This window comes from Natator depressus, chromosome 1 (genome assembly GCF_965152275.1).
Source record: "Natator depressus isolate rNatDep1 chromosome 1, rNatDep2.hap1, whole genome shotgun sequence".
In the NCBI taxonomy this organism is placed as follows: Eukaryota; Metazoa; Chordata; order Testudines; family Cheloniidae; genus Natator; species Natator depressus.
This window is the reverse complement of record NC_134234.1, coordinates 255,869,781-255,895,527: the sequence shown is the minus strand read 5'-3', so window position 1 is coordinate 255,895,527 and position 25,747 is coordinate 255,869,781. Positions and strand designations below refer to the sequence as shown.

The window sequence follows — 25,747 nt, the reverse complement described above, 5'->3', positions numbered from 1 at the left end:
TGCAAGAGCAGGGGGAGATGCTCCCCATTCAGCTCACTTAGCAGAGCTGCTGTTTAAAGAACCCTCTTAGGTTCCCTGATCCAGTCTCAGTCAGGATAACTGGGGCACACACAAGAGCCCAGCTGCTGGGACCCTACTCATTGGTTACACCCACTCTAAGAATGTCTAGACGCCAGCTGGCAGAAAAGCAGCAGTATTTCTTTCCAGCAGGGCGAGAACCTCCATTGAGAGTTCTGCCCCGTTTCTCTGGGCTCCAGAGAGAGTGGCACAGATGCCCAGGATGATCTGTCTCGGAGCACAGAGAGGCTGGAATCTCTTTAACTCCATCAGAGATGTAGATTCAACAGGACTATAGAAATTAAATTCATCCGCTTGTCCCTTTTGTCCTGCACCTTTATTCTGGGCAAAGGCCACAGGGCTCCCAGAATTGGCTGGCAAAGCTCCCCATCAACTGGTGTGAAGCTGGCTTTTCCCCAAATCAGCCCAGTGACTTCCTCCTCATCCCATGCTTAGCCAGTTGTGATCCCTGAGCGGGAAGAGCAGGGGACCGAATGGAGTTCTCAGGAGTTTCTCTTAAGACATCTTCCCCACCCTGAGCGTGCAGCTTGGTTCTGGTTCTCCCTAGAGGACCACAGTGTTAACCTCAGAAGGGTGCTTACATGGGGATGGGGAAACACCTCCAATCCAATTGCCTGGGGAAAGAGGGATTCTCATTGCATAGCTCATCCTGTCCAGTCCTGATTATTCTCTTGGTTTAAAATCTATCAACATCTTTGTAGCTTTTGATGGTGCCTGCAAAACTCCGCCCCCAAGCATTTTGTCTCTCAACCTCCCGTCCCTCACCCTCAACACCACTCCTCCCTACACCCCTGAAGATAAACTACCAACAACTTCCCATACAGCCTTGTATTGCTGAGGGGGCAATATCCCATGAGGCAAAGGGGTTATGACCTGCCCCGATGCTTGCACATCCCCCCACCCTTGCACACCTGCATGCTTGCTCTGACCTCTCCCTCCCTCACACACTTCTCCCCCATATCCAACTCTCCCTCTCACCCACACAGACAGACACACGCATCCGCTCCAACACTGTAGGTGCCACCTTCTCCCCCTGCCCCCCAGATCCGCTTGAGCAGTCCCCGTTATCTCCCCCTCTTAGGCCTCTGCTACCTGTGCTGGTGCCCTTGTCACCCTCCCCTGCCCACCAAAAGGCTGAGCTGGATTCTTGCCCAAAGCTGCTGCTCACTCCCAGGTTGCCAGGGGAGCTTTTGCTGTGACAGGGACAGGGATAGACTTGGGAATACGCAGTTTGGGTCTGGTGGACAATTCAGAGGGAGGGAGGAGCAGTTAGGGGTTTTTTTTCTTTTTAAAAAACAATAAATAAAAACAAATGGCCCCAGGCTGGAGCATGGCCAAGGGCCACCTGTTGCACTGGGATGCACCTGTCTGTTTTGTGCCACAGCCTCCCGCCGGCAGAGGGAAGGGGGCGGAGGGGAGGGGCATGGGAAGGGGCACCGGTGTAGCTCAGTAGTTCTGTGTCTGGGTTTGGTACCCCTGTGTCTCAGCGTCAAAAGCGTCTACAGGAGGGGGCTGCTGGTATGTCCCCACCGTGTCTGTGGCATCGTCCTCGTTCGTATAAGGGGCGTAAGGCAGGCTGGAGTCCTGGCTTGGGTCCGTGTAGTCCTGGGAGAAGAGGGCTGAGTCGGCACCAATCCGGTAGCGCTGGTATGCCAGAAACGCCTGGCCCACCTTTAAGGGAGGATGAGGGGAGATGGGAAGCAGAGAGAGAAAGAGGCAGGAGAAAGGGAAGGAACACGCCAAGGAGGAGAGACAAACAAAAGCCAAGTTAGTAGTGGTTAAGGATTAGTGCACAAGGCATGACTGGAAATCACTGGTTAAACACACCCAAGTGCAAGAAGAGTTAGTGTGCCCCATGGAGAGCGTGAGCCCAGGACAAGAGAGAGAGCGCGCAAGTGTGCCACCCACTGCTTGCACTTGCTTTGCCCACGCCCACAGCAGTCGCTGGGTCCATCCTGCCCAGCGACAGGGTTCACATTGTGAAGGCATAGACGGATATACATGGATAACGTCCCCTCCCCAGCCAGGTGATCTACTTCACGTCCACCTCAGAGGTCTCGCTCCTTTGGGCTGGATCTGTGACCCATTTCACCTCAGACCCTACTGGGGCTCCAAACCGACCCGCCAGAGGAAAGAGATGGACATGAGATAGCGGCTGTTCCCATTAACCCTTTCACTGCTAGTCATCCACTGAGCAACCCGCTATGCTGCCAAAAAAAAAAAAAATCACAGACCTTGCGGGGGAAGGGGGTGGGGGGGAAGCAGAGGCCTTCTAGAATAGGTCCAGCCTTGTTCCTGCTCCCCGTCTCTGACATTGCTTTTGGAACGCTCTTTGGTGTGACAAGATCATTGGGGCTGGGGCTCAGGGAGGGTCAGGGACCAGAGAGCTGCCTTCCCCCAGTGTCCCAGACATGTTTGAATGGTCCAGCCACCCAGGGACCATCCCAGCGTAGTGAGTGAAAGGAGCAGAGGAGCGAGAGGAAGTGGAGATGGGAAGAAGGGATTGTGGTGCAGGGAGCCCTGCCCGGCTAAAATATTAAGACTGAGCAGATGCCAATAGAAAGAGATATAGGTGTTATTCAGCATTAGTCAGGTGCGGGGAAGTGGAGGAGGAGAGGTGGGTCACTTCCTTCCAACTCCCCAAAGGACAATTAACGTCCCATCCCAGTTCCAAGGCACATCGCTTCTCTCTCTCCCCACCATGTCAGCTGCACTGACACGGCAACGTGCCTCTGTATTCTCAGCCCCTGCCTCCCACCCCGATCCTGGGAGTTGGAATCATCTGCACTTCAACAACCTCCTCCCCTATGCACACCCCTTCTCCGACAAGGCCCTGGGGGAATGGCGCTAAGTGCCCCCCGGGGAATGGCACTAGGGCAGCGGTGCGGGGGAGCTAGGGAAGAGAGTATTGTATTCTTCCTGAAAGCTAATGTGTCTGAGTCTCCGGAAAGCCAGAAATGTCAGGAGGCCCTGTGAGGAGAGAGCGGGAGGGGATAGGGAGAAGAGTCAATGAGGGAGACAACCAAACAAAGTAACGTGACTGAAATAAAAACCCCAACAGACACCATTAGACTCCCCTTCCTCCAGCCAAACAGAGAGAGGAGCTGGACACACGCCTTCCTCCTCAGGCCTTTCATCTCACATCTCTCTCTTCCTGTGGCTGAGGAACCCTGGTCTGTGGGGAGAGCCCTGCAGTACCACTCATTGGGTACGTCTGCACTGGAGCTGGAGGCATCATTTCCAGCTCCAGTGGACGTACAGGCACTAGCTTTGATTGAGCTTGCGTGCTAAAAATAGCCATGTAGCCGTTGTGGTGCTGGCAGTGGGATGGACTAGCTCTCCGAGTATGATCCTGCCCTGGATCCTAGGTACTTACTCAGGTGGCTAGCCCATCCTGCCCTGGCAACACTTCTATTTTTAGTGCCCTAGCTTGATCATAACTAGCATGGGTACATCTGCCTGAGCTGGAAAATACACCTCCCACTCCAGTGTGGACACACCCAGACAAAGTTTGGGAGGATGTGACAGGTGTTGCTCTCCTTTGCCGCATTTCTCAGGGGGTGAAGATGCCGCCTCCACAGCTCCTCCAGCCCCTGATTTCCCACCCCCGCTGATAGCCCCATCTGCACTAGAACTACAAAGAAACGTCTAGTGAGAGGAGCAGATTCTGGTTGAGCGGGATGGCAGCTATGCCACTGGCATGATCTTATCATCTGCGTACCACACATTTACATTCCTAGCAGCGTGCTGGCCGCTATTTTGTGTGGCAGGGGTGACACAGTATCTCACAAAAGACAGACACACTGTGCTCTCCTGTGCAGACTTTACTTATGTTCTTTCTTGTTTTGTTTCATCTCTTAATTTCAAATAAAAGTCACATAGACTGAAAGTACAAGGAGGCTCTTTGTGTATGGAAAAAACCCAATAGGTTACATTGAAATGGAGCCCCAAAATCTGGACAAGTAGAGAAATTCCCCGGTGTGGGTTGGGGGATAAAAAGGGAAGGGAAACGAAGCTCTGGGAAGGGTCCAAACAAATTCCACCATTTTCTTCCTACCAAATGAACTAGGAATGCCAGCATGGGGGCAAACCAGATACAGAGAGGGGGAAGACCATATGCTGTGCTACAGGATGTTAACAACCATCCCCTCCCCCAACACAGTTGCTGAAGCCCCTCCTGAGGTCAGTAATGCTAGCCACACATCCTGGAAAGAGAAACAGACTCTTTGTATGGTACTTATACACCCCCACCGCCCCAGAGTATCTGAGCACCTCAGAGTTTCCACTCTGTTTATCCTCACAACACCTCGGTGAAGTAGGGCAGCGCTATTATCTCCATTTTACGGACAGGGAACTGAGGCACAGGGAGGTTAAGTGGCTTGCCCAAAGTCACACAGGAAGTCTGTGGCAGAACAGGGACTTGAACCCAGCTCTCCTGAGTCCTAGGCTAATGCCCTACCCATTGGACCATCCTCCATTTCTTCTACTGGGCCTCTCCCAGAAGCCACTTTAGTTTCTGTTCCATTGGAAATGCAGGAGTCAGCCCTAGCCAGGGGACCTTTCATCTACAGAGGGCTGGGCTAACCCTAAGCGGGGTTAGAACCGCTATGCAGGGGAGTCCTGATCCGTGGGCTCTAATCAGAGTCCCAGCTGCTTTACTCACCCAGGTGAAGATGGAGAAGAAAGAGAAGGTGATGGCTGCTCGAGCTGCATCTGCCCCCTCATTCAGCGGGTTGTTCTCGTGCTTTGAAACTTGCCACTGGTTGGCCAGGAAGCAGAAGCCAACAAACCAGAGGAATGCCCAAAAGGCTGGGAAAGAACAGCATTAAAATAAGACAGAGAAGAGGGGTAGGGTAGGAGTAAACAGTAAATATATTATATTTCTCCAGCAAATTTATATCCTGCAAGATCCTCAAGTGTTTTTACAGAGTACAGTAACTCCTCAAAGTCGTCCTGGTTAACATTGTTTCGTTGTTATGTTGCGGATCAGTTAGGGAACATGCTAGTTTAAAGTTGCGCAATGCTCCCTTATAACGTCGTTTGGCAGCCCCCTGCTTTGTCCGCTGCTTCCAGGAAGAAGCAGCCCGTTGCAGCTAGCTGGTGGGGGCTTGGAACCAGGGGGGGCCGGCAGCCCCCGTATCAGCTCACTGCTCCCCTAAGTTCCCTGTGCGGCAGCGGCCCAGCAGACTGTCAATTGCCGGCAGTTCAGCTGTTCCTCCCCCCACTGCCGTGTGCTGCTCCTGCCCTCTGCCTTGAAGCTGCTCCCCGGAGCCTCCTACTTGCTGTGCAGGGGCGGGGGAGAAGAGGGGGGCTAATGTCAGGGTGTCCCCTTCCCCCTGCTCCAGCACCCCACTTACCCCATTTCCATGGGGGGGGGACACACATGACAGGGCTCAGGATGGAGTGAGCTTCCTGGCAGTAGCTTCTTTCTCAACTTGCTGATCTACTTAAAAAGGCAATGTACTTAGAGTGGGGTCAGCATATTTAAAGGGACCTTCTGCATCTCTCTCTCTCACACACACAGGGTGTGTGTGTCTCTGTCTGCTATGATGTCTCCCCTCCCTCCATTCATGCAGCCTTGTAGAGTGTGAGGCTACATTAACAACAATGTGTTATCCCTTGAGGCCTCAGCTGATTGCTAGTTCATCATTTAGCAGTAAGGCATTCCCTGGGAAATATCCCACCCTCTGACATCACCACCTCAACCAAGCTTCACAATCATCATCACTGTGTACCAGTATTAAATTGTTTGTTTAAAACGTATACTGTCTGTGTGTGTGTGTGTGTATAATCTTTTGTCTGGTGAAAACAATTTCCCTGGAACCTAACCCCCCTATTTCCATTAATTCTTATGGAGAAATTGGATTCGCTTAACATCGTTTCGCTTAAAGTCGCATTTTTCAGTAACGTAACTACAATGTTAAGCGAGGAGTTACTGTAGGCCAAATTCTGATTGTGCAGTCCCAATAAACTCAGTGGAGCGGCATGGCTGTAACTGAGGGCAGAGCTGTCACTCTGCGGTGTGCATTAAGGTATGGTGTGGTACCAACGTTTTATTGGCATGAGCGTGAAAGGGTAACATGATTCTCAAATGGCACCGTGAGTGAGTTCTGCAGAGCCTCCCAAATGAGGAGAGATCACTCACTTCTGAAATGCAGCCCTTCTGTACCAGTTACGCTACATAATATGGTCCTGGAAGGACAAGTGAAGAGCAGTTTCTTCACAACAAGCTGCAGAAGAATTGTAGGCAGCCAAACTGAAATTACACAGTGATTGGAATTTGGGCAGGACACCAGTGCTAATGCCCTTACACATATAAAAAGTGCCATGGGCTCTATAATACAACTACATGATGACAGACAGGCCCTCCATTTTACTTCTCTTCCAAAAGATGGGCGATATAGACTGGTAATACACAGAGTAACAGTATTCCCGCTTGAGGGACTGGAGAATGAAAAAAGAGAGCAAGAGAGAGGTAGCATTTTGATGGAGGAAAACACCTGGATCACAGCTCCCTTGGGAAGGGATGATAAATGAGCAGGATCAGAGTCGTAAGGGAAGGGGAAAGGAGTGTGCATGATCCAGATCGGAGCACCAGGGGTGTGGAAAAGGGGCTGGCCTGGGGTCCCTGGCAGGAACAGAACTGATGCATTTACCCCCTTTCTGAGGTACGACGTATTTGGGAGAAATAAGCAGGATGTTTGTTCCGCTGTACTGCACTCAGTTTCTCTAACACACTCCCTTCCGCTTCTCTTCTCTGCATCTCGCTGTTAGTCATTTATATAGCACTATCGCTGTGCCCTGGCTAGACAATGTGCAACTTTTGCTAAATAAGCAAAAAGACCCCTGATGGGATTGCACACTTAAAAGACAAAAGAGGTACAGAAGAGTGAACGGACACTGGGCCTGATCCTCCTTGCACAACAGTTTTCCAGTGGGGTAACTCCATTGGTGTCAGTGGAGATACTCCTGACTTGAGCTGATGGGAGTTCAGAATCAGGCCTGCAGAACAGGGGTGGATGTCACGTTGGGAAGGCTCTGCAGAACAAGTGATTGTGTATTTTACTTTAAGGGCAAGAGGGAACAGTCTCAGTGCACGTTCTTGGGAAGCTGTTCCAGATGTCTTGGGGCTGCAAAAGAAGGGATGAAATTGGGAGTGAATGAGCCGGACAAAGGGAGTAGTGAGGTGTGAAATGTCAGCATGAAGGAGATCATATGTGGGGACATCGGAGGAGACGAGGACAGATAAATGAGGGAGTAGAGTACAGGAAAACTTTGAAAGAGAGATGAGGAAACTTGGTGCAGAAGATGATGCAAAGCAGGACAGCGATTCGGAGACATGGTGTGACAGAAGACGACTTTCCTTGTGACACCCACCACTCACTGAAGCTTCCAGCTGAAGTACCGGGCACACAGGTGCCTCTCTGCAGCTCCAACAAATTAGGGACCATGAGAAGCAGAATGTAAGTTAGAACAGCCCTGGGTGCCAGGAGCTGGGCAGGGGCCGGCAATGCCTCAGAACATGCACAGTACAAAAGTGTCTTAAAGGGAATTTACAGTCAGACTATTTAAAATTCTGTGGGTTTTTTGGGGGAGGATGGGGTGGGTTCTCATTTGATTCAAACACCTGGCACTGGAAAGAAAAACCTCAGTTACACGCTGCGTCACCCTCTACTCCTTCAAATAAGGGCCTAGAAAGATCCTACCCCTGTTTTCTGGTCTTCATAGAATCATAGAATATCAGGGTTGGAAGGGACCTCAGGAGGTCATCTAGTCCAACCCCCTGCTCAAAGCAGGACCAATCCCCAATTTTTGCCCCAGATTCCTAAATGGCCCCCTCAAGGATTGAACTCAGAACCCTGGGTTTAGCAGACCAATGCTCAAAACCACTGAGTTATCCCCTACCCCTCCAAGGAGACCTCCAGCAAAAACCAGGGAAAATGAGACTTGATATTTCTAAAGGAAAAAATAAGGGCAAAAAGGCATCCTTTCAAGCTGTTTTTATGCACCATACAGAATTAAAATAAAGGGGCATAAACCAGATGTTTCTTTCCTTTGCAGGTCATTTTTAAAGCTTGCCATTTTTAATCACAGGAATGCAATTTGCACATATGCTCACATCTCCCACACTGTGTGAGGAATGCTTGAGCTGCCTGTGGTGTCATTATCCCATCATCGAATCATAAGGCAGCAGCAGAGGCCAGAGAGAGGTCAAAGAGAGACAGGGCTAAGAGGAAGAGGATGAGATGAGGGTGGGGAAAAAAGATGATGAGTTAAGAGGAAGGAGAGGATGGGGATAAGAGGAGGAAGGAGAAGGAAAGACGAGACAGGGAGAGAAGAGGAAAAAAGAGGAGTGGGTGTAAGAAGGGGGAAAAAGGTTGGAGGACAAAGAAGAGAAGAGGATAATGAAGGTGAAGGGGCACAAGGAAGGAGACCAGTCAAAGAGCTCCTTTTCCAGGGATGTCTGGCCAGCTGGCTTATGAAATAAGACAGGCTCCTTCCCTCAGCTCAGCTCCCTGAGGAGACGGGTTCCATGCCAACCAGCCAGGAAGCTCACCAGAGACGCCGATGTCCGAGAGCACTGCCTTCTTGCGGTCCTTGACGCTGCTTATCTGTGGGAAATAGACGTCCAGAGCCAGATAGAGAAGGCAGCTGAGGAAAGCGAGGACGCCCACGGTGATGCCATAGTTGCAGGCATTGTGGTTGCGGTTGAAGATACAGTGCTCCTCCATCTCATCGGGGCGGTTCAGGTAACCTTCATTCACAATGGAGCCGAAGACAACAATAGAGAACACCTGAGGAGAGGGAGGCAGGAGGAAGGTGAGGACCATGCCTGCCTCCAGACCACCAGGTGACTAGTACAGTGGAGAAGAGGTCTCCTGAAACTAGCTGGCCCTCATATGCCTTCTCTGTCTGAGCTGCGAGCCTGTCTTGTTAGCTTGTTTGGGCTACACTGAAAAAAATATTGGGTCACTTAGATCCAAAACTGATTTGGAAGAGGCAGGGTTTACTCAACAAACCGAAAACCTGAAAACATTTTGTTGGGTCAAATGCAATTTTGAACGTCAACATGAAACAATATTTGGAAACAAAGTGTTGATTCCAAATGAAATGGTTCATTTTGACATTTCCAAAATTTTTATTTTAAGGGGTTTTTTTTGGTAAAAACTATTTGCTGAATTGGACATGAACTCAAATAGTTTTGGTACCCCCCAAAATGCACTTTTCTGTGAATTTACTATTTGCTAAAAAAGTTTTTGCCCAGCTCTAGTTTGGACAATTGTTGAGGGGAAGATTACCTTACTTTATTTCTAAGAATTGCCTCATAATAGGATATTCTTAACTTATATTTTTATTTTTTATTTTATTATTTTTATTATTATTATTTTTTACATATTTAAGATAAATTGAAATAGGCCATTCTCCATCTGAAATCAGAGTGCCCACACACAGACTAGCACCAGATTAAGGAAAAGGGTGAACTGGTACCGGTTTCATTTCTTCCGTTTTAGTTCTTGGGTAGACAAGCTCTGAGGGTTGGTCCACACTTGGTATAGCTACATCTCTCTCGGGTGGAAAAATCCACCCCCCTCAGCAACGTAGTTAAGCCAACCTAAGTCCCGGTATAGACAGCACTAGGTTGACAGAACAATTCTCCCATCAACCTAGCTACTGCCTCTCAGGAAGGATTTACTACAGATGGCCGTGTCTTCACTGAACCGTTACAGCAGTGGAGTTGCAGCAATACAGCTGCACCACTGCAGCATTGTAAGTGTAGACAAGCCCTAAATCCGCGTAATCCCTTACCCTATAGGCAGTCATTCACCCTCCCAACTCCATCCTCCACCCACCAGCTCTCTCCAGATGGCTTTTCCTTTTATTCATTGTTCCCGCCCCCCATTTATTCACTTACTCTATCTGTCCAACTTCTACTCCTGTTCTCTCTTCCCCATTCACCCTCCCACTATCCACTACTCTGCATTCTCTACTTATCTGTTCCCCTAACAATCCTTCTATCCACACTTCCTTATCCTTTCTATCCATCTACTCTGTTCACTACAGCCTTCCCTCTGTCCAACACATAACACTAGCTATCTGTCTACTAATATTCTCATTCTATCCATTTAGCCACTGACGGATCCACTCTCTCCTTAGCTGTGGATTTTGCAGGCATTTTCAGGCCAGAGCACAGTGGCCCATGGAGAATCACGTAACACCCTAAATGCACATACAATGTATTCACCTCTGGTACCCCCAAAATCACAGCCCAGCCTGCTCCATGTGTATCAGCTCACTAACCCAGCTGACAGCCCAGAGAAGGAGTGCAGAGCTAGTGGCAGGGTGGAGGCTTCTCAGCTTTGAAACCGGCCCTCATTGTCAGCCCACCACCACTCTGGTAGACTGACAGTCAGAGCACAGTGCAGCGAGACTCATCTATTTCCCTAAGCATTCGACTTGATAGGGGGCCAGAATGGGGTGACTTGAATGGATGGGCACAGTTGGGCTGGCAATTGTTGCTGCCTACAGTAGGCACCAGCCTTGGGGTTTTTCCTGTTATGTAAATATGCCCAGAGGCTGCGGGGCTGGGCATGTAATAAATCATCATATAAATAAATAATGGCTTGGGAGAATCCACATTTGGCAGCCTTCAGAATGGAGGGTAGGGCCCACCTAACCCATGGCAGTTAATCCTGCACATGAACAGTGAAGGTGGCTTATCTAGCAACCCATTGGGACAGGTCCTACATTTGCCTGATTTCATGATAAAGTAATGATATAAATGTTTATTTAGATCATTAATTAAATGCAACTTCCCCCCACCCCAAATATCCCTGCATTAACTCAGCACTCAAGTTTCACAGCTAAAATGTCAGAAAGGCCAAAAAGTTACAGGGATACCAACATAAAAAATATGACACTCTGGCTGATAGTATTGGGCCTGATTCACCAAACCTGCCAGCCATGTAAATCAGGAGTTACCACGCTGAAGTCAGTGGAGTTACACTGCATTAAGCAAGAGGCGATTTGGGCAGTTGGTACCTGTTACTAATAATGGCTAACGTTGCTGTAACAAGACGACTAGAGAAAAAACATGGCATATTTTCAGCTTGCTTGCATCGTGCACTTTGGGTATACTCACTTTCCCTGTGTCGTAGCATTATTTATTATTTGTGAGTTTAGGGGCCCCAACAGAGATCAGGACCCCATTGCCACAGGGGCGGCATATACACATGGTATTAGACAGCGCCTTTCCCAAAGAGCTTACAATCTCAAAAGACAAGACAAAGGAAGGATTATCCCCATTTTACAGATGGAGAACTGAAGTGCCGAGAGCTGAAGTGGCTTGCCTGTGGCCATACATGGAGTCTGTGACAGGCCAAGGAATTAAATCCTGATCTCCCAAGTGCCAGCCCAGCACCTTAACCACAAGGCTATCCTTCCACTCTGCGTAGTTATTAGGCCCAATCGTGCAAATACATGTGCATAACTTTATGCACATGAGCCATCTCATTGACTTCAAATTGGACCATCATGTGAAGAACATTACACACATTGGTGTTTGCAGGATTTGGGTCCTGCTGGTTTCCACTGGTATTTGTGAGAGTTTCTCATGCTGCAACTGAGAAAGAAAAAATATTCTAAAAATAGAAAAACGTGATTGTAAAACTTCAAAAATTGGATGGCCGGGGGGAGGAGGGGGGACTGAGAGGCAAGGGCAGTACCTAAACCAAATCCACTGGTATTTGTGAGACTTTCTCATGCTGCCGACGGGGTTATTTTCTGCAGCCTGCCGGCCCCCCGCCGCGTTTACCTAGAGCAGCTCCAGCCCGGCGCGTACCAGGGGCAGGGCAGGCTCCCTTCCTGCCTGCCTGCCCTTCCCCCGCGCTGCTCCGGGAAGCGGACAGAACCTGGGGGAGGAGGGGCACAGACGTCTGTGTGTTACCCTGGCCGCTCCTCCAGGTGGGGGGCAGGGGCACAGCGGTCTATGTGTTGCCCTGGCCTCTCCTCCAGAGTTGGGGTGGGGATTTCGGGGAAGGGATTGGAATGGAGGCAGGGAAGGGGTGGGAAGAGGCAGGGCAGGGGTGGAGCCTCATGGAAGAGGTGGAATGGGGGTGGGGCCGGGGTGGTGGGTCTCACTGATGTGGCCCTCGGGCCAATGTACTAGTCCTCATGTGGCCCTCGTGGTCATTTGAGTTTGAGACCCCTGACCTAAACCTACTTTGAAATCATTGTTGTAAACTGACTAGATTTCAAAGCACATAGTATCTCTTTAAGATTCCAAGAACAACCTTCCAGTGGCCATGTTGCACATCCTGTACTGTATGTTTTATGCAATACATTTTACAGCAGAAAACATAATATATTAAAGCTACCCATTAAACTAGAAAAACAGGTTAGCAAATAGTATTTCCATGTGATTTGGCTGAGTTAGCATTGCTGTCAGAACCCAAACTTTTATAGTTCTTGACTTCTTGTGGTTGTGAGCATGTACCCTTAAACACTGAATTAACACAGGTTTTTGCAATGACTTTTCTATGCTTATTTTTAAGAGACAGAAAAAATAAATAAAACCCCAGAGCTAGTCCATTTGCAGTGCTAACAAGCTCTACCAGGAAAATGTGTAGGCTCCTTGCTGTGCAGCTGTTTGGCTTGCAGCGCAAGCAAGCTCCTGAACCAAAAAGCACTCACTTTGGGCTGGGTCGTGCCATCTAGGCCCAACTCTAGGCATTGTCCGAGGGAGAACACTGAAGACGTTTTCCTCAGAGAGGCAGAGTTCCTCCTGCGGCTGCCCAGCACACGGAGGAGTGCACAAGCTGCTCCAGGTGCTGCATCATTCCCACTGGATCAGGGGCAGTGAGTTATATGAGCCCGTGGTGCCCGTGCTCCAGCAAATTCAGGGCCTGGGGGCCCGGCTCCACCAATGTTCGGGGTCAGGTCTCTCCTGCCTCCCACGCGCCTCCCCCAGTCCCAGCTGCCATCCCGCGTGCCTCCCCCAGCCCCACCTGCTGCTGTGTGCGCCTCCCCCAGTGTGTCCCCCAGCCCCAGCCGCCACCCCACGTGCCTCACCCAGAGCATCCCCCAGCTGCTGCCAGCTATAAAAGGGAGCGGCGCCGGCGGCAGGCCACAGCGGGAGGAGGCGCACACGTGATGGCAGCCTCCCAGCCCCCACCCCGGCATCGACCACAGGGGAAGTGAGGGGGCTTCCTGGACCTGAGAGGGGCCCGGCCCCTAGGAGCAGGTGCAGTGATGGTGCCAGGTGAGTGTGCTGTTGGGGGGACTGTGGAGTCCTCCTCTTTGGCCCCAGTCCCCAGGGCAGCCTGCCTGCACCCAAACTCCTCATTTCCAGCCCCACCCCAGAGCCCGCACCCCCAGCCAGAGCCCTCACCTCCCTGTACTCCAACCCTCTGCCCTAGCCTTGAGCTCCCTCCCACACCCCAAACTCCTCATCCCCAGCCCTACCTCAGAGCCCTCACCCTCAGCCAGAGCCCGCATCCCCCCATGTCCCCTCACATTGTGCAATATAGGGAAACTGTTAAATGCTTACTGTTTCCAGTCCATTTTTACATTATTTTAAAATATATATATCGGCTTACAAGGCAGGTGTGGCGGGGGAGGCAGGACTTGGACCCATTCTGGGTACCACCAAAAACTATACAAACCTGCCGCCCCTGCACTGGATGGTGACTAACTCTGCTTGTTGGTGCTGGGATGCCACGCCATTGCTGTACCAATTCTCTGCCCCCTTACAGGCACTGTGCACTACTGCAGGAATAGCTAGGGACCAGTCCCTGCACTCCTGGCTGGCTCTGACATGCCCTGCTCCCACCCCTCACTGCTTGCTTGCGTAAAGACCAAGTACAATCTAGTGCCTGTCTAGCACTTGTTCAGTTAAACCCGTAGTCCATAATTCTCTTCTCACCTCAGTCCGGCAATCAGCATAACCCAGGGGTTCTCAAACTGGGGATCATGACCCCTCAGGGGGTCACAAGGTTATTACTTGGGGGGTCGCGAGCTGACAGCCTCCATCCCAAACCCCACTTTGCCTCCAGAATTTATAAGAGTGTTAAATATAAAAAAAAAAGTAGTTTTAATTTATAAGGGGGATCGCATTCAGAGGCTAGCTATGTGAAAGGGATCACCGGTACAAAAGTTTGAGAACCACTGGCATAACCCCACCAGCTGCTCTGGAGTTATGTCGGAAGTACACTGGCCTGCAAGGGGGTTTTAAACAAGCAAAGGCATTTGGCCAGGTAAACTCAGAGGTTCCGACCGTGCTCCTCACTCACCCTGTGGTGGACTCGCTTCACCACTTGCAGCCAGTCCTTCTCTTAGACACCCACGAACTATTACCATGCATTCCCATGGCACATCCCCCTGTATCAGAGTGCAGGAACGAAGGAGACAGACAGAATGGCCAGAGGAGATCAAATGAACACTGGCATGTTGAAAGGGGAAACAAGGGAGCTGAACCTGCTGATAGAATTGCATACTGTGGTGAGCGTGTGTGTTGTGTGCCAGTGGCAGGGGAGAAGGGGCAGGGTGCGCCTGGGGAAAGGGAAGGCAGCTTCCTTCCTGAGAGACATTTTCCTCCTTGAACTGAAGAAGCTGATTTAAACAGCAGCAAAGGGAGGAACCACACTCTGGGAAGCAGAGATTCCCTCTGCTTGACACATTGCTTTCCCCTCCGCCCCAACGCTGCAGGCTGAGCCATGTAGCCAGCATAGCAGAACCTCCTGAGTGTCATGTGATGCTTCCATCATGCTGCCCATTTTCAGCAGTGCATTAGGCCCTCCTGAGCATCATACGATGGGTGCAGAACACTGCCCGCCTTCAGCAGTGCATTAGAATTTGATGAGTATCACATGAGGACTCGGTCACGCTGCCTCTATTCCTTACTACTTTTCAGAGATCTCCAAGATTGCCCTACTGTGGGATTGTCTGCCATGCTTCCTGCCTTAACTAACTCCCCACAATTGTCTGCAGTCACAAGGCTGGCTGGCTGTCACACTGCCTGCTTTCTTCCCTTCCCCTGAAAGCCCTTTTTATTTCATTATAGAGATGAAATATTTTAGTGACATACTATTCCACATGGGGCTTATAATCAATTCCTGCTCAGACAGAACAAAGCAAAAACCTCTCCTGCGTTTGATATTTGTAGTGACCAACGTTCCCTCTAATTTTTGACATGCCATGTGTGCAAAAAACATCTTCTGTGCGAATTTTTGACAGGCCATGTGCGCAAAAAAAATTTTCTGTGCAAATTGTTGTGCTTCTGTGCAAATTTTTGTGCGCGCGGTGTTTCGCCGTGTGCGCGGGATTTAGGATCTGTGTGCAGGTGCACACGCGCACAGCTTAGAGGGAACAGTGGTAGTGACCGAAAATAAATAAATAAATCAAGCTAGGCTAGCAAAAAGAAACAGAAGAAAGACCGACCTGCTAGAGATTTCCAGCTTTTGTTTTCATCCAGGCACCCACAACCAGAGTTCCTGAAAAGCTTTGGAGAGCCCAGCATAGATACATTTCTTTCTGTGTCTACTTTGATTTAGGTAGTTTTGAAGAAATCGTGTATTTAGTTTCTTTGGTAAATGTCCGTGACTGGTGCTGGATCGACAGGTCTGGCAGCTAAAGGCCTCTATTTACCCACACAGCCAGGTACTGTGCAGGCAGCCAAAACTTCCTAGATGCCACCAGGGTTTCCTCTAATTTTTCCCACCGATGTGCGGAATGAATTTTATTATGTGCACCAATATGGAGGTGATGTGTGATACATCACCTCCATATTGGTGCACATAACAAAATTCATGTGGCGGGGGTGGGGCTGAGGGGTTCCAAGTGTGGGAGGGGGCTGGGGCAGAGGTTTGGGGTGTGGGGGGCTGAGGGCTCTGGGGTGGGACTGGGGATGAGGGGCTCAGGGCTGGGGCAGAGGGTTGGGGTGGGGGGGTGAGGGCTCCAGCTGGGGGTGAGGGCTCTGGGGTGGGGCTGGAGATGAGAGTTTCAGGGTGCAGGAGGGGGCTCAGGGCTGGGGCAGAGGGTTGGGGAGGGGGGGTGAGAGCTTTGGCTGCAGGCTCTGTGGTGGGGCTGGGGATGAGGGGTTTGGGGTGCAGGCTGCACTGTGGCTATGGCGGGGAGAGACGACTCCCCCCAGCAGCACCTGGGCTAGGGTGGGAGGGGCACCACTCCCTGTCCCGGCAGGTCCGGGGCTGGGCTGGGTTATGGCCAGGGAAGGGGTGCGTCTCCCCCGGCTGCGGCAGGTCCGTGGCTGGGCTAGGTGAGGGCTGGAGGAGAGGAATCTCTTCCTGCCACAGCCCTAAGCGCCTGCACTGTGCTTAATAGGCTGCTGTGTGGCCCCACAGCTTAGCGGGAATTTAGGATGCCACCCTCCTGGTGTGACTGAGCCCTGACCAGGAGGGTCACCTCTGTGCAGGACAGTCCATCTGCATGACCCATTACCTATTTGGTGGCTCTGCTGAGACAGTGGGCTGGGGGTGGGGGTGAAGGATGTGGAAAACAATCCCAGTAGGAATTGAACAAAACCCACCAGCTCACTTCATCCTGTCAGTAGCCAGATGATAACAGCTTTTATTCACTGCCAGTCTGGAGCAGGTGATATAGAGGTGGAAGGCTCTGGAATCCTAAATTCCTACAGCCAGTTCCCACCATACGATTTGAAATGGTGTGACTGAGCTGGCCCACTTTGCTACACAGCGCTGAGGTGCTGATCCCTAGTATTAACCCTTTTATATCCTGCCGGACTAGTGCTCAAGTTGTCTACCTAACAGAAGAAAGCATCCTCTCCCCGCCATCGTTCTGTTCTTCTCCCTCCTCGGCAACCCAACCCAGCTTCCACTGAAGTGCTCCTCCCACGCTCAACAGGGACAGAAAAGACCTAGTACATGACCTAGGCTTGGTTAGTGCACCTGACAATACATTTTCTAGTGCTTTGTACAGGCCACCTTATATTACCCAAGCACTGGGACTTCTACCATGTCTCCTTTGGAGAGTAAGGATGAGATTTTCAAAACCACCCAAGGAATCTAGATTAAAAATTAAAGGGAATTGTTCATTCAGATTTCCATGGGCAACTTTGAGAAGCTCAGCCTAATCCAACAGATCCCCCTACCAAATGTTTTCCCTTATCTTCAGGCTAAACAATCTTCTTAATTTCATCCCCGTTACTCCTAGTACCACCCTAAAACATTCCTCTCTAACTTTGGTGTCAATATCCTTCAAATGCTCCCAGATGGTTATTCTATTCCCACTGATTGTTGTTCAACCTAGCAACTGTACACATATTTAAATCATTTCATCTTTCCTCATACAGGGACTGGAGGGCTTAATGATCTGTGTGATCACCCTTCTCACAACACCCTCTAATTCATCAATATCTTTCTAGTAATGAAGTTCTCAGACTGAATACAGTTTGCCAGGTGCAGTAGCACAATCTCTGTAGAGAACTATTATCTCTGGACTCCATGATGTATGTAACTGATGTCTCTGCATACATGCCTTAAAGTAAACAAAAAAAATCACACTGGCCCTGTTTGCTGCCATCTGCTATTGCGGGTTCATGTCTAATTTACAATCCACTGTCACCCCTAGGTTCCTCCGCATTACTACTTCCCAACAGTCTCCCTCCCATTTTGGATTATTTTTCCATCAGTGTATTAGCCTGCATTTTTCCAAGATGACTGTAATTTTATTACTTTTTGTTCATGTTTCTAACTAGTCTCAGTTCCTTTGCGTTATTTCTCCTTCCTTACTGGGGTTCGCAACTCTGCCCAATTTAGTATCACCTACCAATGTCAGTAATATGATGCTTACTGCCACTACCAGATCATTACTGAAATGTTAAACAAAACCTGAACAACAGTCCCTGCTGTAACCCACCCAGCATCTCCCCCAGATCAATCCAGTGCTATGTATCGTTATTCTTTGGTTATTGTGGTCTGTTAGCCAGTTCTCAGTTCACATGACAGTGTCCCTGCCCAAGCCCATATGAATTATTGTTGTGAATAAGGCTTCATGAAACACTGCACCCACTGCTTTAATTAAATCCAAATACATTTTATATGCACTGCTGCGCTCCCTTCAGCAGCCTATCTGCTGACATACCAGAAGGCAGCCAGCAAGCAGGCGTGGTAAAATCATGTGAACAAGATGAGGCAGCTACCACTCACAGCACTGAGTGCTATTTCTGGCAGAAACCAAAGGGATGAGCCAAGGCTGAGCAAATGTGGAAACTCCTGAATGCCGCTCTGCTACCAGAGTGAGACTGGGAACTCACTGCGGGGAAGCAGTGTGTACAAGAGGCCAGCTTTGAATGCCCTTGTCACCCATCAGACAGGTGAGGTGGTAAGTCCCTCTCACAAAGAGACTCAATAGCCTGAAGTAAGTGGAGGCACCACCGATGGAAACATCTAGGCTGAATTCAGCAGTGACACACATGGGCTGTAGATTACAGCCAGTTTCTGACCAACATACACCTAAAGTAGTAACAGGGTCATTTGCAATGATTTAGCCGTCACTGTGTGCAAGACAAGTGTAACTTCCACACCTGGCCACAGAGGTGAGGGGGAGAAAAAGGGAATAGCAGAGAAAGCCCCTAATAGGTTGTAAAAGAAGGCTGCTTCTCTATTCTCACACACACCATCCTCAACACCTTCCGGGACATTCAGGTCCTAGTGGAAGTGGGTATAGCTGCCACTGACTTACTACACACCAGGGACTGGATCGGCTCCCCAAAAACCAAATCAGTGTAAATTTCACTGCTTCACTATTTACACTCATTACTTGACTAGCCTGTACTCCGAGTGCAGCTTACACCCCCATTTAAATTCCCACTGGACTTGTCCCCAAAATTTAGCAGTCCTGTAAGTGCAGGGCTTGGAGAGAGCATGATGTAGTGCATAGGGTACTCAATTAGGCACCTGGAGATTTAGGTTCTATCCCAGCTCTACCATTGACCTGCTGTGTGACCGTGGGCAACTTATTTCCTCTCTCTGGGCTAATGTCGCTGTGTCTGTTTTGTGTATTTAGACTGTAAGCTCTTTGCCGCAGGGACTGTCTCTCACTATGTGTTTCTAGCGGTCCTAGCACCACAGGACCCTGATCTCAGTTTAGATCAGTGGTTCCCAAACGGGGGTTCGCAGAACGTTACAGGGGGTTTGCCAGAAAAAATTCACTAATGGCGGCCAGAGGACCCTGGGCATTGGAGGCAGCAGGTGGGACCCGGTTGCAGGGCAGACAGCCCGAGTCTCAGGGAGAGCGGGGCAGGGCAGTTGGGGCTGGCAGCCCGAGCCCTGCCCCCATGAGCGGGGGAGCCGGCCGCCCAAACCCCAGCGCTCTGCACGGGGCTGGCACCCCAAGCCGCAGGGAAAGCGGGGCTGGGCAGTTGGGGCTGGCAGCCCGAGCCCCGGCAGCCAGCGGGACCTGCAGCCCGAGCTCAGTGGAGCTCAGTTGACCAGGGCGGTCAACAGGGTCAAGCAGCAGGAGCCCCGTGGAGTGCGGATGAAATTTAAACTTAAATCCCTGGAAATATTCATTTCTAGAAAGGGTTTCAAGAGATTTCACAATTTAGTGAAAGGGGTTCGTGGGCTGTTAAAGTTTGGGAACGACTGGTTTAGATAGAACCTCTAGGAGCTTTTGTAATTTAAAAAGGAGAGGGGATGGTAGGGGGCTGTTTTTATTATCCCTATCTGGCTGATTCTCGAGCTCACATATGGTTGAAGGAAACTTTGATTTTCTAGTCATAAGGCAACATTTTATTCAAAGCTTTCACTGAGCAGCTGCTGTTTGAAATGCACAGAACCAAGCCACCTAACTGAACCTATTTCTAAAACAAAGAGACACCCCCAAGCGGTTTATGTTTTTTAAACTGAATGATGCTTCTGTCTCTGGAATTAACACCACCAAGCAATTGGGAAACCCTGAACAATAAGCAACAAGCCTTTTCTCAATTAACACTTTATTTATTTGTGGAGTCAAAGCTAGATTCAAAAGCGGGCATGTCCAGGGCGGATTTGATTTAAATAAATTGATTTAAATCATGATTTAAATCACTAGTCAGGAAGACTCGATTTAATCATGGATTTTTACATAAAAGTGCATTCTTGTTGGTTGTTATAACCTCAATACATATTCTTCACAACTCAGAGATAGATGTAGGTTTCATTTTTAGAAGGTATACATTTTTAAAGTGATTAATTTTGAAAAACTTTTCAGATTAGTTTTACAGCTATATCAGAAAATGAATGATTGTTTGGTTATTTCATTTACCAGAGATAACTGAAGAAGGTATTTATGAAATCACTGGGTGGTGAACTATCTCCAATTCATCAGGTTAATCATTAATATTTGGAGGATTTTCTTGCCATGCTGTATTAGGAGGAGATCACCACCAGACAGACATTTAAATTGTTTTATTTAACTATTTCTCACCTCTATATATTTATTTAAAAACATTTTTGCTGTTAACAAGCATGTTATCTCTGGAGACACAAATCCACAGTTTGAGAACTGCAAAACTAAGGATCTCTGATGGTATCTTCTAGACTGAGCACTGAGTCCCATTGGGTAGATAGAAAGATTAACCTAAACCTATACAGAACCCCCTGGAGTCCCAAAGGATTGGGTCCCTAATCCATGAACTATTGGAACTCATTAACAAAACTTTTCTTAAACATTATATGAATATATTGTCTCATACTATAGAATTAGAATTTATAATCCATATTCCATGATGAGATATCTTTGAGCCATAACGTATCTATCTTTAGATTGGATTTTTTTGATAAAATGCTTTTTGAGAAAAAAACCTATTTAAAAAAAAATCCCATTAAAAAAAAAATCATTGATTTATATCCACCCTGGGCATGTCACATCCTGCCTTAGAGACTTACACAGGCCCCAAACCCAGCATATGTAGTTGTGTGGCAGAAGATGGGAATAACTTCTTATCTGAAACGGGGAGCGGGGACTGGCTTGCTCAGTGTAGCTGACAATGGTATAAAGAGGCTGTCAGCTCTAGATCACGGATTTCAGTGCAAATCACAGGTCAGGGTAAGGGTGTGACTGGATGACTCAAGGCTGGTTTTTGTAAAGCTTTCCAATGCTGCTAACACTTACGGGAGCTCCAGTATGGAGCCACTGGCATTTTACCCACTGTGTCATCTAAGGCTAGATCTATACTTGAACTGCTGTAGCAGCTGAAGTGTAGATGCTACCTACATCGACAGGAGGGATTCTCCCATTGCTGTAGTTAATCCACTGTCTACACTGGGGGTTAAATTGGCTTAACCATATCTCTCGGGGGTGTGGATTTTTCACACCTCCGAGCAACGTAGCTGAGTCAATCTAACTTTTTAGCATAGACCTGGCCTGCCTGCTAAGAACAAGTCTACGTGACATGGTGGCAAAAGCCTCATCTACACTAGGGCTCCTACTGTTGTTGCCAGAGGTGAAACTGCACAAGTACTAGCAAAAGTGGGAGATTTTTTTGAGCAAAAAGCCAGGATTGCTGTGAATGGGAGACAAAGCCTTTTACCTCTAAGGTAAAATGCAAATATAACTCCTGTCAATGTGACCTACTGATCTAGGCCTGAGACTCAGAATCTGTGCGTTCCAATCTTAGCCCTGCCTGCTCATTGGATGATGCTGGGCAGGTTGCTTAACTTCTCTGTGCCCCAATTTCCCTATGTGTAGCATGGCTTGTGTGAACAGAGTTGGCTGTCTCAGTCTGGTTGTCAGTGGACAAGTCCCCCCATCTCCACTGGCCGCCTTGTGGGGGGCCTCCACAGGGAGCCCAGGGACTGAACAGGTTATGTACAATTAACTCCTGCACGCTCCAGTAGCTGCTGCTTTTTCCAGCTGAGGCATATTGACGGGGAGCAGTGTGGGGGAGGTGTGCGTGGTTACTGCCCTTGGTAAGCAGGTTTGGGGAAAATGTAGAGGACTCTGTTTTCCAGGACTGTTGAGCCAACTCCTTTTGCCTGCGCCACATTTGTTTATATTTTTGTCAGGTGTAAAGAAAGAAAGAAATATTCTGCCCACATGCTACAACAAGCGTCCTTCTGTGCGTACTGGGGAGCTGCTGCTTCCTATCACCAGCAGCAGTCTGGAAACATGAGCTCCCTCACACCAGTGTCCTGACAGTGCACAGAGAGGCACTCTAGTGATGCCAACCTCTCTACACTGGCTAAGTCTCCTATGTGTCAGACCCGATCACCAGGCGCTCATCTTCTTCTCAACATTAAACAACACACCATCTTCTACAACCCACCTGAGTTCTTGTGCCTCATCCTTTAAAGGTGTTTACTGCACTCATCAAAATTAGGTTGCATGCTCTATGGGGCAGGGGCTAGGCAGAGGTGCTGGAACAATTTGTATAGTGGGGGTGCTGAGAGCCACTGAACTAAACTGTAAACCCTGGATAGGATGGAAACCACTTCAAGCCAGGGGGTGCAGCAGCATCCCTAGTTCCAACACCTGTGATGGTAAAGTGCCAGGCATACCTCTGGTGCTTCACAATAAACACTAATAATACACAGCATATCATTACAAATGCTTTGGGTTAGCTTGTGAACTCAAGGCGCTGGCTCAGCAGCACTGGGGGAGAGGTGCAAAAGAGGAGGTAAAATGGGCCAATAGGAACAGGTGAGAAGAAAATGAATTAAGGGGGAGAAAAAGGTGCCCCCCCTCCCCATGACTAACAAGCAGGCTATCCTTGTTAGGATGCTGAGCCCAGGGTACCGCCAATGTTCTGCAATAGGATATTTGTTTCTACAGCTAAGTGAAGATCTGTAATGTACTGCATAGGGTCAATCCCATTCCATCCTCTGTCAAGGTCAAGCAGACAGAGCTGGTGGTTGTGGTGAACTAGTAGGACATCCAAGGGAATGCTAAGCCCTGGGTAGTCTGCCATGGCTGGGCAGTCATTATGGAACATTATGGGAGTTCATGGAGGAGACGCCAGAGTACAAGATACAGTGGTGCAGAAAGAAGCGTGCAGCAGAGACTGTCTCTCGTTCTCTCTCCCTCCTGGCTTTGGGAAGCCAGAACCCTCCTGCAGTGTTACAGTGAAGTTGTGGTATTACAAAAAAGGGAGAGGAAATTCTGCCCCAGAAATTAGGGATGGAAAAATCCTTTTAGGTCACATCATGTCCATCATCCTCGGCTGGAACACTCTCTGCTGCTTTCCCCAAGCCAGGCGATGGGGGGTGCATCCATCACTTCATAATGGATTTCCAGAGCAGCCATGCTCCAGGAGATTTCCTGAACTCCCCTCCCTCGGTAATACCATGCTGTACTGTACATAGGCCCGGAAAGACAGACCGACCATATTAATCATGTCCCCAGCAGTCTCAGGGTGCAGCTATGCTTTGCAATCAGGCCAAAGAGGCATCTTCTTTGACAGAAATGGACTGTGCCACTTTGGTCACAACAGCAGACGGAGCACCTCCTTTGCACCGGCACAGAGCTTGGACTGGCTACAGGACGTTAGTGCCAGCAACAGGCTGGCCTATCAGATCAACCCCTCCCCCACCATCTCCTATCTGCCCTTTCCTTTCCATTTTTTTCATATACATTTTTTAAAAAACAAACAAACAGGGAACTGCTCTGGGACACCTGCTTGTCCACCTTGCTCTGTGTGTGTGCGCGTCTCTCTCTCTTCATGCTCTCCTCCTCGTCCTTCTCACACTGCCCCCCGCCCCCTTCTTAATGCAATCTCTCTCTCTCGCTCTGTGTTTGCAGTTCGCTCCCTTAATCCCCATGACCTTCCCGCACAGAGCTGCAGCCACGGGATCAGTGTTACAAGATAAGAGACCCTCCCTCCCCCCACCGTAGCAAGGAAAAGAGGCCGAAGAGACCCCTCCCCCCTCCCTGCTCCTACCGAGCCGTCCTCCCCCCCCCCCGCACAGAACCACAACACATTGCAGAATGGGAAAGAAGGCAAGGGAGCCGGGCGGCCGAGAAAGGACAACCTCCCCCCTCGTACAAGCCCCCTCCCTCGCTGCTCCCCGTCCCCAGCAGCAAGCAGAGCAGACAGAGTAGACGGGCTGGCGAGGCAGAGGCGCTGCCGTGCAGAATCATCTGTCGTTTGCAGATCCACCCCCACCCCCGCCGCAGACACCAGTGTTTCCAGGTCCCCCCTGTAAACAAAACAACCTAGCTCCTCCCTGAAAATGTCCCCACTACACTGACTGACCTGGGGGGGTGGGGGGGGGGGCGGGAGGACGACGCCCCCATTGCACCAGATCCTTCCCTGGGGAGGGGGCCCGCGCCGGGACGGGACCCCCAGCGGGATTGTGTTTGGATCACGTCCCATTTTCCTCCCTCCTCTCGGCTCCCGCGCTCTGTCCCCACCCCGCTCCAGAAACACCCCGTCTTCGGGCAGCCGGGGGGGGGGGGTCCGAGACACGCGCGACCGGCACCGGAGCCGCCACCTGAGCCGGGGATCCCAGGCGGGGCGGCCGTCTCTCCCTGGGCAGAGGGGATTTTGCAGCACCGGCTCCCGCTTCGCCCCCCATGGGGCCCGGCCCGGCAGGTGGTGGAGCGGGGACGGCCCGGCAGGTGGATGGGGGGGGGGAGCGGGGCCCGGCCCGGTAGGGGAGTGGGTGGGTGGGGGAGCGGGGCCCGGACCGGCAGGTGGGGGGGGGGTGGAGCGGGGACCGGCCCGGCGGGGGGGCCCTCCGAGCGCAGGGCACGCGGCTCATTGCGGAGCGCGGCCGGGGAAGGTCATTCCCCCCCAGCCCGGCCCGCACCCACAGCCCATGGCAGGCAGACAGATACGCCGCCCCGTGCCCTTACCCAGGAGAGCACCCGCAGGACGGTGTGAGGCTGCCGGAAGAAGGTCTGGGGGTCGAAGGCGCCCCCGGCTTTGCCCGCTCCATACGCGCCCCCTTCCATCCTTGGGGCGCCCCGTGGCACGCCGCTGAGCCCCTGCGTGTGTCTGAGCCGCTCCGCGCAGCCGGCCTGGGGGGGGGGGCAGGAACGCTGCCCCGCGGGGGTTAACGGAGGCGAGCGGGCCGGGGCTAGCTGTGCATGGCCGCGCTGTCGCTCCCCGCTCCGTCGCCGCTGCCCGGCTGGAGGGAGACGCACGCTCCACTCCCGGGCAGGCGCGAGTGCAGGGGCCGCGCGCTCCTTCGCAGCAGCAGCCCCGGAGCTGCGGGAACGCGCCTCGAGCGACTGGGAGGGGGCACGAGAAGGGTGAGCCCCTGTGAACGCGAGCTGTGCCCACCGCAATGAAACCCCTGCTGTTATGTATTTTTAATGCAGTGCTCAGGGCAGTGAAGGGTGCTGCCTGTTTTATTTTTGTAGGGCCTACAAAACGTATTGCTCACAAGTGCCTGTGCCCCACAGCTGAGTCCTGCTCAATGGTCACCTTACCTCAGTCCAACTGATAAACATTTCACCTTTGCTGCACCCGCATGGGTGAGATGGAGGGGCCGTGGGTGTCGAAAGAGCCTTAGGCTGTCATGAAGGATGCTTTAAGATCCCACCAGCCTGCTTGCTTGCCAGCAAACAAGACAGTCAGTAAATAACATTGTTTATGATTATTTTATTTGGCAGGGCTGGAGCCCCTACTAGGTGCTTCACAAGAGACAAAGACCTAGAGTCAGCTTCTTGCTTCCATTATTAATTTATATATATATTCTCATAGCAGTCATGG

The 25,747-nt window shown here is 50.5% G+C and overlaps 1 protein-coding gene across 2 annotated transcripts; it reads right to left on the bottom strand.

The window, feature by feature from the left end:
- Positions 1-1,141: 1,141 nt before the first annotated feature.
- Positions 1,142-25,246, bottom strand: SYNGR1 (synaptogyrin 1). Of its 2 annotated transcripts, none has more exons than XM_074941596.1 (4): positions 24,886-25,243; positions 8,636-8,873; positions 4,742-4,887; positions 1,142-1,749 (listed from the first exon to the last, which is right to left on the bottom strand). In XM_074941596.1, exons 1-4 carry the CDS (start codon positions 24,982-24,984, stop codon positions 1,525-1,527), a joined length of 708 nt encoding a protein of 235 aa, XP_074797697.1. In that variant the 5' UTR covers positions 24,985-25,243; the 3' UTR covers positions 1,142-1,524. The 2 variants fall into 2 exon arrangements, with proteins under 2 accessions (XP_074797697.1, XP_074797698.1); XM_074941597.1 differs by having other exon boundaries at positions 1,606-3,048; positions 24,886-25,246.
- Positions 25,247-25,747: the final 501 nt, after the last annotated feature.

Bases quoted from the DNA above. Each gene is read 5' to 3' on its own strand.
- SYNGR1 (XM_074941596.1), bottom strand. From the start codon at position 24,984: ATGGAAGGGGGCGCGTATGGAGCGGGCAAAGCCGGGGGCGCCTTCGAC. The intron at 8,874-24,885 runs GTAAGGGCACGG...CCCTCTCCTCAG, and splicing joins TCCTGCGGGTGCTCTCCTGG to GTGTTCTCTATTGTTGTCTT. The intron at 4,888-8,635 runs GTGAGCTTCCTG...GTTCTTTCCCAG, and splicing joins CTCGGACATCGGCGTCTCTG to CCTTTTGGGCATTCCTCTGG.